Source organism: Elephas maximus, chromosome 13 (assembly GCF_024166365.1).
Source record: "Elephas maximus indicus isolate mEleMax1 chromosome 13, mEleMax1 primary haplotype, whole genome shotgun sequence".
NCBI classification, from domain to species: Eukaryota; Metazoa; Chordata; class Mammalia; order Proboscidea; family Elephantidae; genus Elephas; species Elephas maximus.
In genome coordinates, this window is record NC_064831.1 from 73,783,839 (window position 1) to 73,800,279 (window position 16,441).

At 43.9% G+C, this 16,441-nt stretch overlaps 1 protein-coding gene across 4 annotated transcripts in view; it reads left to right on the forward strand.

The window, feature by feature from the left end:
- The window catches only part of HOMER2 (homer scaffold protein 2), a 137,264-nt gene extending 126,312 nt beyond the window's left edge, over positions 1 to 10,952 (forward strand). For all 4 annotated transcript variants that reach the window (XM_049905840.1, XM_049905842.1, XM_049905838.1 and 1 more), the window contains 3 exons: positions 1,171 to 1,281; positions 2,395 to 2,475; positions 4,143 to 10,952. In XM_049905840.1, the coding sequence (XP_049761797.1) occupies positions 1,171 to 1,281; positions 2,395 to 2,475; positions 4,143 to 4,331 (381 nt within the window). In that variant the 3' untranslated portion in view covers positions 4,332 to 10,952. The remainder of the gene's footprint in view (positions 1 to 1,170; positions 1,282 to 2,394; positions 2,476 to 4,142) is intronic.
- Positions 10,953 to 16,441: the final 5,489 nt, after the last annotated feature.

A 16,441-nucleotide genomic window follows, 5' to 3' on the forward strand; every position in this document is an offset into this window, starting at 1 on the left:
TTACTTTGACGCTGATGGCACATAGCGCTGCCTCCTGTCATTTTGCAGACCATCTTGACTCTCCATGTAAATGTCCAAAGTGCTGACAGTGAGGGGCAGTAGGCCAGCCACTGACTTTGCAGGTTCCTTCCCAGGGCCTGGCGGATCTGCCTGCCAGCGGGATCGATTGCCCTTTATTTTTTTCAAGCAGAGCGCTGAATGCCTTGCTTCGTGTCTGAGTTCTGAAGGGTAGGGGGAGGGGGAGTAGAAGCCGCGCATCACAGACTCTGCTCCCGTGGAGGAACATCAGCGTCCCTGAATGGGAGCCATTGGGACCTCGATTTCCAGGACTGGGGGCTAAAGATGGTGGCTCAGACCCTGAGAGTGGCAGACCCCTCTAAGAGGTGTCCTGACAGCGACCTCCCAAAGTGCCCAAATAGTGAGAACTGCTGCTGGGGACGTCACAGGCCTCCCCCGTCACTGTGGTGATTTCATGTAACCCCTTGGTTCCACTCCTACCATCCAGCCCACTCTGCACACATGCTTTGGACCTTGGAAATGCTTGGTGCCACTTGGCAATGCCCGGGGTATAGGTCTTTGCATGCTCATCCCACATGGTGAAGCCTTTTGAAAGGCACTGGGGCAGAAGAGAAAGATGCAACCTGGATTCGCCATTTAGTCTGCACCCTTTGTCTCTAAGGGAGAGGCCCACAGGCCAGGCCCCTCTGCATGCCTCAGTAGGGAACAGTCATCTAGAGATAAAAGGCTTGAAAGGTCATCATTCCCATTTGGCAGCCTGCTGCGTGGCGTTACCCGGCTCCCTACTCTGCTAGCCTCAACCCTTAAGATGCCACAGCCTAACTCAGAACATGATTAAAATGATGTGAAAGTCATGCTGGGAAGAAGCAGAGAGATTCAGGGGACATCTGGCCCCTGCTTGTGATGGCCCCCTTACAGCAAGCCAAAAGTTACATCCCGTGACTGAGAGAGCCGGAAGCCAGGTGTTACGTGTTTGGCTCTGCTGGTAGAGAGTGAGGCGTCTCCTGTAAGAGCAAACACAGCTCCGTGGTCGCATGGAGTTTGCTCAAAGCCACGGAGGAAAACTTATAAATGGGTTAGCTTGTGGTTTATTTTTGTTTAACATCCGAAGTTAACGAGCATGCCTGCTCTAATGTGTGATATTTGTTAAAGATCGACGAGCTGGAAGAGCAGTGCAGTGAGATAAACAGAGAGAAGGAGAAAAATACCCAGCTGAAGCATAGGATTGAGGAGCTGGAGTCAGAACTACGGGAGAAGGAGACGGTGAGTAGTGGTGCGCTGAGTAGTGTATCCTCTCGTCCCCTGGACCTGGTGAGGTGATCTCACCCAAGGATACAGCAGGTGGCCATGGGGCATGTGACCCGGCCCTGGGAGCTGCCCAGACAGCAGCACAGAGGTAGAGCCAGGAGTCATGCCAATCGTTACACCCCACCCGGCCTCACTGTAGTTATCGTACAGTCCACTACTCAGATCCAAGGCACGTGTGCTCTGGAGCTCAGGCCTAACCGTTACACCCCTCCCAGGCTTACCATAGTTATACAGTCATTCAGATCCAAGAGCAAGTTGAGCATTCTACAAAATATTCGGCAAACTCTTATAGACTATCTCTCATCAGAATTTGAGTCCTGCTGTCAAATTAATGCAGCTAGAGCCACTATTCATGTAGTCATTTATTTTCTGGAGGGCAGGACAGCCAAGTACACAAATGCAGGAGACCATGGGCAAGCTGCCAAACCTCTCAAATCCTCTGTATCCTCATGTATAAAATCAGAACCCTAAGAAAACCTGCCTTTTTCTGGTGGTGTATGGCGTCTCTGGTGACACAGTGGTTAAGCACTTGGCTGCTGACCAGGAGGTTTGTGGTTCAAACCCACCAGCCACTTCTCGGGAGAAAGATGTTGCAGTCTGCTTCTGTAAGATTACAGCCTTGGAAACCTTAGGGGATGGTTCTACTCTGTCCTGTAGGGTTACTATGATTCAGAATTATTGATTCAATGGCAGTGAGTTTGAATTGTTTGTTTTTATGGATTCCTTGGGTGGTACAAACAGTTAACATGCTTGGCTGCTAACCAAAAGGTTGGAGGTTCAAGTCCACCCAGAGGCACCTTGGAAGAAAGTACTGGTGATCTGTTTCCAAAAAATCAGCCATTGGAAACACAGTTTTGCCCTGATGCACATGAGATCACCATGAGTTGGAATCAACTCAACAGCCATTGTTGTTTTATGGATTTCATGAGCGCTTAGAATGCACTGATGTTTAAGTATTAACATCATCGTTTTACTTACGCATACAGCACAGGTTCCAAAAACCACTGGTGGTTTTCAAGAATACATGACTTGCTTTCATGTGCCTTTTCAAATTTCTGTCTCATGTAGGAGTTGAAAGATCTCCGAAAACAAAGTGAAATCATACCTCAGCTCATGTCAGAGTGTGAATATGTCTCCGAGAAATTAGAGGTAAGGTGGGAGCCGTCCATCTTAGCTCAGACAGGAAGGCGTTTGTGGTGTTACATATTTTCACCACAGCCTCTCACTGTCACACTTGCGTGTTAAAGAAGAACGCTTTCTATTCATAAAAGCCAGTGGTAATTGTGTGCCAGATGCCATCTGTGCCCCCAGGTGCGGATTCAGCAGCATTTGTCTTTTGGTTTTTCCATCTATATGAAAGCATCCTGTGCATAGCAACATTGTAGGTGACTGTTTCCCACCCACTGAAGCCCCCACAGGACCACAGAAGCAGGAGGAGCAAGGGCTGCAGGGATGGGCTGGAAACATAAGATCCACTTCTGCTGCTCCCCAGCCAGTGACCTTGGGAAACTTTTGTAGACTATATCTCATCAGAAATCGAGTCCTTGGGCAGGCAGGCCCTCCTTGCTGGCCTCAACGTCTGATCCATATAAGGAGGGTTTGCACGTACTGCTTTACCTCCAAGGGTCTCTTGACTTCAGGTCTTTTGACATACACAAGGAGCAGTTTACTTAGGTATACAACCCCAGTGTTAGCTACTAGCTCATGTACACATATTCGAAGAGAATCTCATACCTACAAAAAAAAGCATTTTGGAAACTCTTACTTGAGAAGAAGAATACAAGGCTTAAGCCTCATTCAGGGATGCACAGCTGTCCCATCTTCTAGAGTTGTTACATTCACCCAGAGGGGTCTGCACTGGGTGAGCAGGGGCCCAGCTCTGTAGAGCATCTCCATGGTAACAGCATCTTGGTACACAGGCAACTGTCCCCAAGTCACTGTCAGCCAGTCCTCCCTAGCTGAGGCCCAGAGGCTGGCCAGGGGCTGAGGAAGCCTCCCATCTGTTCCCAGTTTCTTGATCTCAAAATGAAAGAGGGCCTCTGCTGACCACCCTGGACTGGGGGCTGAAACCCTTCTCACTGGGATTTCAATGTAAATTAGAAACAGGCTCCCTCAGGAAGGGTCTCAAGTTCAGCATTCTGTGTTGGGACCTGGTTCCTCAGGTCAGGTGTTGGTTAGCACTTCTGTCAGAAAACAGATGAGAAGGGAGGGGCACACAGACATGTCTCCTTCCTTTTTTTTTTTTTAAACTGTAGTCAAATATATAAAGGAGCGGTGGTTAAGCGCTCGGCTGCTAACAGAAGGTTGGCGGTTCAAACCCACCAGCTACTTCATGGGAGAAAGATACAGCAGTCTGCTCCTGGAACAGTTACAGCCTAGAAAACCCTATGGGGTAGTTCTTCTCTGTCCTGTAGGGTTGCTGTAAGTTGAAATCGACTCAACGGCAGCTAACAATAACAGTAAAATATATATGACATAAAATTTACTGTTTTAATGATTTTTAAGTATACAATTCAGTGGTAACAATTACATATTCCCAGTATTGTGCAGCCGTCACCACTGTTTGTTCCCAAAACTTTTCATCACCCCAAACAGAAATTCTGGACCCATTTTGCAATCTCCCCATCACTGCTTCCCCTCTGACCTTAGTGGCTGCAGCCCTGTGTGATGATTTACAGCATTGCTAGGGATTTCAGACCCCTTCAGAGGCACATAGGTCTTGTGGAGAATGGACGGTTTGGCTAGAGCAGGTCTCAGTGGGCAGATGGCCCCAATCACTCTGTTTTCCGGACCTTTCTCCCTTTTATTTTACTCAGGCAGCAGAGAGGGACAATCAGAACCTGGAAGACAAAGTGCGGTCTCTAAAGACGGACATTGAGGAGAGTAAATACCGACAGCGCCACCTAAAGGTAGAGTTGAAGAACTTCCTGGAGGTGCTGGACGGGAAGATCGATGATCTCCATGACTTCCGCAGAGGCCTCTCCAAGCTGGGCACGGACAACTAGGACTGGTCATAGGCCTCGGCTGCGCGTTAGCCCCACGTGTGTGAGACAAAGTAGGACTAGGACGTTCTCCTGTTTGCATTGCTTCTGTAAATGCAGGCACAGTTTGTCGTGTTTCCAAACCAGTTGTGCCGTCCACTCAACTCCTCAGATTAGAAATCTCCTCTCGCTTCTCTGGCCTTGTGAGGTTGTGGACAACTGGAAGATTCTGACTCAGGAATCTAGAACTAGGTCTACCTTAAACGTTTATGTAGTCAGGGCAGGGACATTTATATCTTTTTTAAGGGCTGTTGCAACCATATGAACTGGAAAAAAAAAAGTGTTTTCTAATCCAAATATGAATATTCTCTACACCAGGCTGTTTTGCTCCTTTTATTGACTGGCGTTCAGACTACTTGAATATCCACTAGGCCCCAGTCCATGAGGGCATGAAAGTAACAGTTCCTTCTTAGTAAATATTGATGTGCTTTAAAGGAACCACAGAGGAGAGGCTTGTCCAGAGAAAGAAAGAAAGCAAGTTTCTGGTGGGTGCATTTTCTGGCACGGGACTTGCCTGCACCCATCAGTACCCCTCCCACCCAGTTTGTACGGTTGCGACTATGTTCCTTTTAGTGGTTTTCGTTTCTGAGCAGATGGCTGTGCTGTGGGAACAGCATGCAGGGAGGGTGCCTAGCACAGTGTCTGACACAAGTAGGTGCTTAATAAATATTTGTTCAATAAAACATATAAACAGAATTTAGTGTGTTAATCAAACCCCACAGCAGAGTTCATCCCTGTGAATGGTACGCCATCTTTGTTGTGCTAGGTAGTTACAGGCATAAATGCAACTAACTGTATGGCCAAACCCAAGGAATGCCTCAGCGGCCATGGAGCAGGAAGGGTGGCAGTGGAGGATGCAGGAGCTGATGCTAAGCCCCTGGGGGTCTCTGATGTTGGGACCACCCTTCTCCTATGGCCTAGGGGTTCCAGGACCCCTGGCTGTCTGTGGTGTAGGGGCTGCCTGGGTCTTGGGATCTAGGGTGGGATCCTACGTTGAGTTTGCACAGTTGAAGCCTGTGAAATCCCACAGGCCCATGAGGGAGAGAGAGTCAGGTCAACTGGCTGAGCCTTTGCCTTAGGACAGAAGAGTACTGCTCAGGTCTGTCTCCACCCTTCCCAATGCCTGCTGAAGACGGTACTGGAGCCATAACCCTCTCTCCCCCTTACAGAGTATCTGAGGGCACTGTTGGCATCCTCTTTTGGGAGAGACTGGCCCATGCACGGCAGGAAATTTCACATCCCTGGCCCCACACGTATCTAAATGCCTTCTGGTGGCTTTGGCGCTCCCTTCCCCCTTTGAGAACCACTTAAAAGAACTTTCTCCTCTAGATAATGTTCTCCAACAGTTAGAATTTCTCCTACTGAATTTGGATTAGTGGGTGCACAGCCTGAGAAGGGGGATAGGGATACACCCAGATGTGACCTGGGCCCCAAGGTGAACCTTCAGTCTTCGGTTCTCCTTCATCTAGTTGAGACCTTCTCTCTGAGCAAGGAGGGCTTGTTTGGGATGGGAAAGGAGGGAAGGCTTTTGATCTAGAGCACCAAGGCACATTAGGGGAGACCCCATAGGTGGCATGGGGCCACATGGGGGCTTTAGTTGAGTTCACTGGACTCTTGGGGAGTGCAGAAAAGGGAGAGCGGAGGGAGAAGAGCAGACAGGAAATGGACAGTGTGGTCAGCCCTCTTGGTGACTGGGGTAAGATGGAGCTGGCCCTGCCCTTTCCCCAGAGTTTCAGTTAGCTCTTATGACAGTTGACAATGGTAACAGCTCCCTACTGTCCACGTCAGGACCCTGGAGAGCTGAGCTGGAAGTGAGTCAGCCACCACCGCTGTCTGTTAGGTGACTGACTGGCACATCTTCAGGTAACACATTCGTAGGAGAGGAGGGTCCTTTGCTAAAGCCTTTTGTGCATTCCAGTAGCAGTGACTTAGGGAAGAAAACATGGGAAGTGGTGGAGCCATTGCCATGGCTGGCTACTGTGTCCCTCTGTGGTTGAGACCCATGGTCTGGCCTCATCATCATTGAAGAGTTTGACAAGCACCTTGAGGATAGTAGGTGAAGAACAGAGATAGATTCTCCTTACTATGAGGGCTCACCTAGCTCTAAAGCTATTGCAATCTAAGAGTGAAAAGCAGTAGGGACACCTTTAAAGGGGAAGGTAAGTTGGGTTTGAAATCCCTGAGTGGTGCAAACAGTTTAGACGCTGGCTGCTAACTGAAAGGTTGGAGGTTTGCGTTCACCCAGAGGCATCTTGGAAGAAAGACCTGGTGATCTACTTCTGAAAAATCAGCCATTGAAAACCCTGTGGAGGACAGTTCTACTCTGACACACATGGGGTCACCATCAGTCAGAATCAGCTTGATGGCAGCTGGCTTTTAAGTTAGGTTCATCAGTGACAGCACAACTTTCAGAAAGCGCTGGACTTTCCATTCTTTCTACTTTAAAGACCTTGATGTTTCTTCATCTACTTTAAAAAAAGAAAAAAATTAGCGGCCTGGGAACAACCTGGTGGAGGCTTGCGGACAGTCAGTTAAGAGATTGGCTGTGTCTGGTAGCCTCTGGTGCTGTGAAGGTTCAGTACAAAGAAATTGACCCTTGAATTCATCCTGGTGTTCACCTGAGCCAGTTTAGCATGCCCCCTTCATTGTCAAGTCCAGCCACGGTCTCAGCAGTGATGTCCTCTGCTCATCGTTGTCTTAGGCCAAATGCACTCGTGAACATCAAACCATGTTGAGCTGTCCAGGAGACTTAGAGCTAGGATGTTGCATTTTTGGTTTCTGAGTGGTGTCTCCTGATTCTGACATCTCCTTCAAGACTAGTTGCTGCTTCCTTGATCGTCTTGCTCTCTGCAGTTGTGAAATCTGGGGCCTGAAAGAGGCAAAGCAAAACTTGGAACCCTTTAGCCAGGATGATCCTTAAAAATAACTGTTTTCATTCCAGTAAAGACCCACTACATACACTTAAAAGTTGAAAGTGGTGAGTGGATATGTAAAACCGCCAGAGTGACAGGTGAGGACAGCGTGGTCAGGCCTCGACGGCAAAGAACACCAGCGACCCTACAGACCTTGTGGGATACATCATTTTCATACTCTCCTACAGGCCATAGCTTTCAACCTTAATTTGCTGGGAGAATTGAGTGAATAGCATAACCTCATTTCTCAGACAGGAAGTGGAAACAGGAGAAGGGTAAGTGGCGTGCCCAGGGTCCCCCAGTTAGTCAGCAGCAACATGAGCCCTGCATCCAGGTCTCCCGAACCTTGGTCCAGTGTCTTTCTGTGAGCCGTGCTGCTGTCCTCCCCTTGGTGGCCCTTGGATGGCAAGGAAAAAAAAAAAAAAAACTAACCTAATAAGAGCATGTCACAATTACATCGTTTCAGTGTATGTCCACAGCAAAGGACAATCTACAAATGAGCAAATCAGAATTACACCTGCATTCATTACAAAGAGTAAGTTCCACTTGTGAACGATTCTGGTTTTCAGGGCTCTTTCCAGGAGAGTCTTGGTTAAAGTGATGTCCGAGCTCTGAAAGACAAGTTCTGTGAAAACCATGCTCACGTTGAGTCCTTTGTCGGTGGCATTAGCGGAGGTAGAGCAGTTGGGTCAAAACAAATGGGAGGCCCTGAGATGGCAGAGATGGACACAGTTCTGGCTGGGGATTGCCTGTCCGCTTCCTACCTAGAACCCCTCCCAGAAGTGAGCCTGTACTGGGGGAATCAGGCTATCCCAGTGGTCAGAGCAGGTTGAATGGAATTTGACCAACACCCAGGAGGACTGGGTCTCCAACCTTTTGGGTTTTTCTGTAGTCTCAGGCCAGCCCAGAGCCTAAGCCTACTGGTTTCAGGTGTGCGTGTATGTGTATATGTGTGTTTTAGGTATTTCCTAGCAAAATGTGGTATCCATTTATTTGATAAATATGTCCATTTAATAAATATGTTTGAGCACCTCCACTTAGAAATTGCAAGGTTACTGTGATAAGTGGTGTGAGTGACAGAATAGCTCCAGACTGTGGTTCTGGCTAGTTGAGCATTCTGGTTACTCTGAGTTCAGGGTTTCACTAGAATCAAGTATAAATGAAAATGTCCACACTATTAATGGAAGACCAAAAGGCCTGTTTGTTTCGTCTTGTGTAAACGAAAAGCGAGAGCATATGTAGTAAATGTGCTGTCCAGAACCACCATGATCTGCCCATTTCTAAACGACTCCTTTTCTAGAGACTTTTCTATAGAAACTGGGGGTGAATTTAGATAAGAACCAGTCACATGATGTGCCAGGGACCTCACTCGTGGCCAGGTGTACCCAGGAAGGAAGGAAGGAAGGTAGGTGTCCTGAGGCTATGTAGTGTAGGCACTCTAAAGAGACTACCCTTTAAGAGGGAGCCAGCCATTGCTCTTTGTTAACAACTAGAAGAGGGTTGTTTGTGCCATTCATCCTTCTAGAAGTTGTAATTCTTTTATTTACTCGACACTTCACTGGATTTTGAAGCACGGACAATTTAAACTAGAACCTTGTAAATCAATGTCCGTAAACAGTATGCATGGTTTAAAGGGATATCTGAGTACTTGGTTTCCCCAACAAAATGTAGTATATTCTGGGGTTAGTGGAGGTGAGGCCCTGGAGGGGGAAATCCTGTAATAGAAATGTGTGTTATTTACGTGTCTTTTCCATAAACCTATCTCAAGAATGTGGGTTTTCTGGTTCCTCTTTAAACACTAGCCAGCCAAGATAGGGGCATTGGGTAAGAATTTTGAGCTGCGTGAAATGTTCTAGTGAATTTAAGATTCTGTGTGTGTGTGTGTGTGTGTGTGTGTGTGTGTGTGTGTGTGAAGGAGGAAGCAGCAGCAAGAGGAAGCAGGAGAAAGAAGGGAGAATTTTCAGTTAAAAAAAAAGTATACATAAGAGGAGCCTTTATTTTAATATTTCTGATGGTGATGTTCTGGAGTCCATTTATGGAAGGAAGAGTTTCTGGGTCTTTTGTTTTCAGTGGAATTGTACAGTGCCTACTCTCTCTGATGAGTGGGGAGCCCTGCTGGAGAGTGGTCCCCAGGCCACAAAGATCCCCTGTGCACCCAGCAGGGGCGGCGAGAAACCACGGTGGAGTTCAAACTGTTCTTTAAATACATTTTGGCAGATGATTGATGGGACTGATGATATGCAGCTGTGGGGAGGGTGTCATTGTTTTTACCTGTTGTACCATTTTTAGTATAAGGTCCTGACGTTAGATAAATTGCTGTAGCAATATCTTATGATATGACAGGCAAGAAGATGTTTCTTGCATCAAATTTAAGAGTTTAATGGTAAGAATGTACAGACAAGCGGACCCTGCCAAGAGTCCTACTTTTTCTTTTTTAATTCCTTTTTGCTACATAAATAATATATACTTTTTTTTAAAGAAACTACAGATGAGTGAAAAAAAAAACACCTGTTTTTACACTATCAGTAATAACCACTGTTAACATACATACCATTTTATAACTTGTCCTTTACCCTCCTAACACAATATTCTGAATATATTTCTAGATCAGTAAATATGTCATTCCATCTATATAGGTCGTACCTTGGATACTTATTGTTTCCAATTTTTTACTGCCATAGAGAAGAATAAGGTAAAATCATTTCTTCTAAAATCTTTGTGAACTTTTCAGAATATTTGGGTGATTTTCTAAAATTAGACTTGCTGGCTCAAAAGTGTGGTGGGCATTATAAGTTCTCTCCTGTTTCTGCTTCTGCTCTCCTTCCTGGGCATGCAGGAGACTCTGCTTTCTAGTCTGCTTGTAGTCAGCCAGAGTCCCTGGGTGGTACAAACAGCTAATACACTCAGCTACTAACTGAAAGGTTGGAGGCTCCAGTTCACCTGAAGGTGCCTCGGAAGTAAGGCCTGGTGATCTGCTTCCAAAAAGTCAGCCATTGAAAACCCTATGGACCGGTTCTACTCTGACACACATGACGGCGCTACAGGTCAGAATCAACTAGATGGCAACTGGTTATAGTCATTCAGGGTCCTATGACTAATTCCGGCCAATAAAATGTGAGCAGAAGAGACATGAAACTTCCAGGCTGAGACTGTGAGATGCCATGTGTGGTTCTCCAGCCTCCCTCTTCCCTTGCCTGAGCAAATGGTGATGTCCCAGGAGTAGAGCCTTTGTCCACCTGGGTCCCTGGGTGACTGTGTGCCAGTAGCCTCCTTTCTCCCCCCACCTGACTCTACCCACTGACCTACGTGGGCATGTTGCATGAATAAAAAAATAAACCTTAAGTGTTATGCCACTGGGAATTCAGGGTAATTTGTTACTGCAGCATAACATGCCCTATCCTGACTCTTGATAAAAAGGTATGCACATTTTTAGGACTTTTAATATATTTTGCCTCAAATTGCCTTGCAGAAAGATGGTACCAAATTAAACTGACACCAGCAATGTGAGAATGTCCTGCTCCCTCTTTAACACTGGTGTCACCATGAAAGTGGGGTAGTTTTTATATGCATTTTTTATTAAATCACCACCTCTAATGTATGTATTCATTTCTCCTGGACAGTTTTCTTATAAAAGCTGTTTAGATGTCTCATTAATTTCTTAAGAGTTATTTTCCTAGATATTGTTAAAAAAAAATTTAAGTTGTATGTGTGGCTTTTTTTTTTTTTTTTAATATTCAGACATTTAAATTTTTTTTTAGTCAAATTTACCTCTTGCTTTATGGTTGCTGACTTTGGTGTCATGCTTATAAAACATTTTCTAATTCCAGTCCCAAGAGTGCATAAATATTCACCAGTATTTTTTTCTTGTAGTTTTACTATTTCTTTTTAAACAGTTAAATCTCTGATCCATCTGGAATTTATTTTCTAAGTTGTCCCAACATCATTTAGTAAAAAATCTATGCTTTCTCAGTTATGAAATGCCATTTTCCCCATATACCCAGTTCTAATATATCCTTAAGCATGCTTCTGAACTTCCTATTCTGATCTGTTCATACATTCTGGCACTGGTACCACACTGGTTTTATTATCATTGCTTTAAAAAAACACAAAAACCAAACCCATTGCCGTCAAGTTGATTCCTACTCATAGCAGCCCTATAGGACAGAGTAGAACTGCCCCATAGAGTTTCTAAGGAGGGCCTGGTGGATTTGAACTGCCAACCTTTTTGGTTAGCAGCCGTAGCTCTTAACCATTATGCCACCAGGGTTTCCATCATTGTCGAGTCGATTCCGACTCACAGCAACCCTATAGGACAGAGTAGAACTGCCCCATAGAGTTTCCAAGGAGCGCCTGGCAGATTTGAACTGTCAACCCTTTGGTTAGCAGCCGTAGCACTTGACCACTATGCCACCAGGGTTTCCATCATTGCTTTGGTCCCCATTAATTAACCTTTTCAAAATTTGCTAAGTATTTTTTACATATTCCCAAAAGAAATTCAGAATAATCTTGCAGTGTTTCAGAAGAACTAGAAATTGGATTGTATAAAATTTATACATTACTATAGAGAGAATTAACATCTTTATAATATTTAACCTTTGATTTCAGTAAATTTGTAAAGTTTTCTTTTATGTTCATCAGTATGTTTTTTATATTATAAGTAATTTTTGTAGCTGTGGTTCCTACTGTAATGAGACCTTTTGTCCATTATATCTCCAAACTGCTTAGTGTTAGTACAGAGGCACCACAACTTTTGTAAAGGAAGATTAAATCCATTCGTTTTCTGATTTAAAACATTAAGTAAAAGTTAATGTAAAATTCAAACATTATGAAAAAACAATGCAGAAAATGTAAGTGCCCCATAATCAAACTTCCTCTGTCCCAAGATAAACACCAAACCAGAAAAAAAGCCAAACCCGTTGCCGTGGAGTTGATTCCAACTCATAGCGACCCTATAGGACAGGGTAGAACTGCCACATAGAGTTTCCAGGGAGCACCTGGCAGATTTGAACTGCCGACTTTTAGGTTAGCAGCTGTAGCACTTAACCACTACGCCACCAGGGTTTCCAAGCAATTTCCCTTTTTCACTTGGCAGCAGATCTTGAACACTTTCCTATGTCGAGACACATCAATCTACCTCATTCTCCTTAACTTTGCGTAAGAGAGTAGAGTACACACTAGTTAGTTGTTCTTTGTTAATTATTTGTCTATTTTTGTAACCAGCCAATTCTTTTCATTCTAATAGTTGTTATTGTTGTCAATTCTTTTGACTCTTTCAGGTAGATAATAGTTCTGAGTAATGATGATAATTTTACCTCCGTATTTTAATAATCTTACTTCACTTTCTTATCTTATCGTATTGACCACCATTTTTAGAACAATGGCAAATGACACATATATTTAATATTTTAATTTATATGTTAAAGTCATGCCCTCCTATTTCTACTTGGCGGGAAGTTGTTCTTTTTTAAATTGGTGATGAATGTTAGAACTTTATTAAAGGCATTTTTTCACATCTGTCAAGATGATCAAGTGGTTTTTCTCTATTATGACCTAATAAGATCATTGTAATAGATCTGCTAATGGTAGGCCCTCCCTGCATTCCTAGAAGAAACCTGGTTTGGTCATGGTATATTATTCTCTTCCTATCCATCTCCATTCAGTGTTAACAGTGGTTATTTGTGTTTGGTTGGTTTATGGCAGATTCTTATTTTGTGTTTGTTATCTATATTTTCTGATTTCTCTACAGGGACTGTGTACTACTTGTATAATAAAAATAGGAGCTTTAAAGTGAGGAAAGTTCTGGGTTCTGCTCGTTTTATTTTGGAATTTTTCATATATCAATAAGGTGGACGGTTGTGTAATTATTTTCTTCTGCTGTCTTTGTCAGGTGTTGGTGTCAGGTTTATGTTACTACCTTAAAAAATAATAATAAAAGGAACTTGAGAAGCTACCTTTTTCTATGCCCTGGAACAATTTAACATTTAGAATTTTCTGCTCCTTGAAGTTTTTATAACATATGAAACTGTCCAAGTCTAGTGCCTTTTTAGGAAATAATTCTTTAACATTGTTTTCAATTATCTCCATGCTTATTGGTCTCTTCAAAGTTTCTTCATATCTGTAAGTGTTTGATAATTTAAATTTTCCTAAATAATGATTTTTTTTGTTAAGATTTCAGGTTTGTTAGCATGGAGTTGTATCATTCTCCTTTCTCATTCATGATGTGTGTCTATGCTTTCCCTTTTTATTCTGATTAGTCTTTCCAAATTTAGTCTATTTTATTGGGCTACTCCAACAACCAACTCTGGGATTTATATCTTAACGTGCTATTTTACCATTTTATGATTTTTTCATTTGTTTTTATCCATATTAATCTCTTCGTTTGTTTTATTCTTATTTTTATCTTCTCAAGTTCAATACCATTTTGACTTTTTCTTGTTAAATAGTATGTGTAGTTACTAGCATTATAAGACCATGACTTTCCCTCTGACTACATCTTTATCCATTTCTTTTAAATTTTTATGTGTGGTGGTCTAAGTTATAATTTATAATTTCAGACTTCATTTTTTACTGAAGAGGTGTTTGAAATTATACTTTCAGTTTCCAGCTAGTTTGATGTTATTTTTAACATGTGTTACAAATTTCCAGTTTTATTGCCGAGTTGTCAAAGAGAGTATGGCCTGTACAATTTCTGCATTTAGGAATTTATTGATGTTTTCTTGGGACCTATTACATTGTTAATTTTAATAAATGTTCCCAGGGAACTGGAAAAGAAGGTGTATTCTATGAAGAGAACAAAATCAGATCTGTATGTATTTATTGTACCTTATCAATTATTACAGACCTTTAATTTTTACTTAATCCATTAAAAACTAAGAAAGCTATGTTAGTCCACTACTTTTGTATTTGTCAGTTTCTCTTGGGTTTCTAACACTTTTTGCTTTATATGTCTCAGTATGATGTTATTTGGCAAATGATCTTTTCATATTTAAGGGAAAAATATTTTCCTTTAAAGACTCGTATGCCTTTGTGAATTTTACCCAATTTTGTTGTAACAGAGTTGTTTATGTAGAAATACATAGTTCAGTAAAACATTTGTGTTGTTTTTAAGTCAACAGATATCTTTCAAAAGCCCACTGTGTCTAAACAAGAAATTTTGGAAATACTTTATCTCCCCAAAAGTAGGCTGATCTCCTCTGGGCCTCTTCCTGAGCCAAAGCGAGAGTGGCAGAGAGGGTTGAGGCATACTTTCCTTTGGAACACAATGGAGGGTTTTTAATATACCAACATTTCTTGGTCCTGTTTTGGGGCCGCCCCATTTGTGGGGATTCTTAGGGGATATATGCCCTTCAGCTGTCACATTCTGCCTCAGTGGGGCCGATCCTGAAGATTTTCTCAACCCAAGAGGCACTGTTCTTCTGCAGGGGCTAGCATTCTGAGTAGACAGCAATAGAGTATGCACGCGTGCCTAGCTATTGGAGAAAAACCTCATCTCAGAGACTTATTCTACCGGAAGAGATTTTTCCAGAGCGGTTTGAACAGACTCTTCACAGGGTAAAGTTTGTGCCAGGCACAGAACCAACTCTCCCCAAACACATGGAGGAGGTCTGACTCTCAGCCCAGGGCTCAGGAATGGAAGAAATATGGCCTCCTCTATTTTTGCATCATCCAAATTAATTGCTGGGTTGAGGCCCAGTTCCACTGGGCTCATACAATTTGATCTCAGTCAATTCTGGGACCCCCTTTTCTCCAGAGGTGAGGTGGTTCTGGGGGCTTAATAGTCCCAAAGTTTTAGGGGGAGGGGCCCACGTCTGCTGAGATATCCTACATCTCTTCAGTCCACAAGCCACATGGATCTGTTACTATCCCCCTGTTGCTGTCGCCCTGCCCTGCCATACCTCTCTCTCTACCCCTTCTGTGTGGTGTTTGGGAATACGGAAATTACTCAGATGTACTGGGCTGCGTAAATCTCCATGAGGCTGCCAGAGGTCCTGTCTATCTAGGCCCTCTGTGCACCATTGCCTGACTGGGGTAGGGGGTTGTTCAACTGTGGAAGGAACTAAAAGACAAGCCAGATACATTGTATGGGAGACCAGGTTACTAAGTCAAAATGTATCTGTGACCACAGACTGCAGACCCTCACTGCTCGCTTAGGGTGGTCTTTGGCCCTGACCGCTGCTGCATGAGTCACTGCCCACAGGGACCTCCTGACACCAAATCAGACCCTATCTTTGACTTTTCCACTACGGTTGACAAAGTTGACCTCACCTTTCTTGGGAAATAATCCTTCGATGACAGATTTTTTTCCCTTCCTGATTCTTGTCTTGCCTCTCTGTTCCATGTTCCTCCCACCTCCTCCTGCTCTGTGAATGTCAGGTCTCTCAGGATCTGTCCTGGGCCATTTCTCTTTGATCTTTCTCTAACCCTGCAGATTCAAGGCTTCCATGATTACCTCTGTAACAACTGTTCCAGTTTTCCCCAACCTGATGCTGAAGGGCTACCTGGATACCCAGGGCCAGCACCTCACGCCCATCTGGACAAACCAATGCCCCTTCCTCCAGTTTGGCTCCCCTGCCCACCTCCCAGTCCCTGCCAGTGGCTCCATCACACCTCCAGTCACCCACATCCAAGGGTAGGGCCAGTATGGGGGCCCTTCCCATTGCTTTTTGCACAATGGGTTATAGAATCTTGTCTCTCTCTGGCCCATCCCCTGTACTACTCCTCAGATCATCCCTACCCAACTCCAGATCTCACTCAAGCATCTCTTCCATCTCCTGGTTCCTCTTACACAGAGCTGCCAGATCCTTCTTCCTAAAGCTTGGGGAGGATCAGGTTCTAGCCCCACCCACTCCCATGTGTGTTCCCTACTTGTGCCCCTGCCTTGCTGTTGCTGTATCTCTGCTTTTCTTCTTTTTTAAAAATATTATTATTTTCAGTGAAGGTTTACACAGTAGTTTAAGTTCCCATTCAACAATTTCTACACAAGTTGTTCAGTGACATTGCTTACGTTCTTTACAATGTGTGAACATTCTCATTTCTTTTCTGGTTGTTCCATTGCTATTAATCTAGTTTTCTTGCCCCCTTAAGTTCTTATCTTTGTTTTAAAGTAATTGTTAACCGTTCACTGTCATATAGGTGATTTTTTATGTGTGATATTTTGTGAGC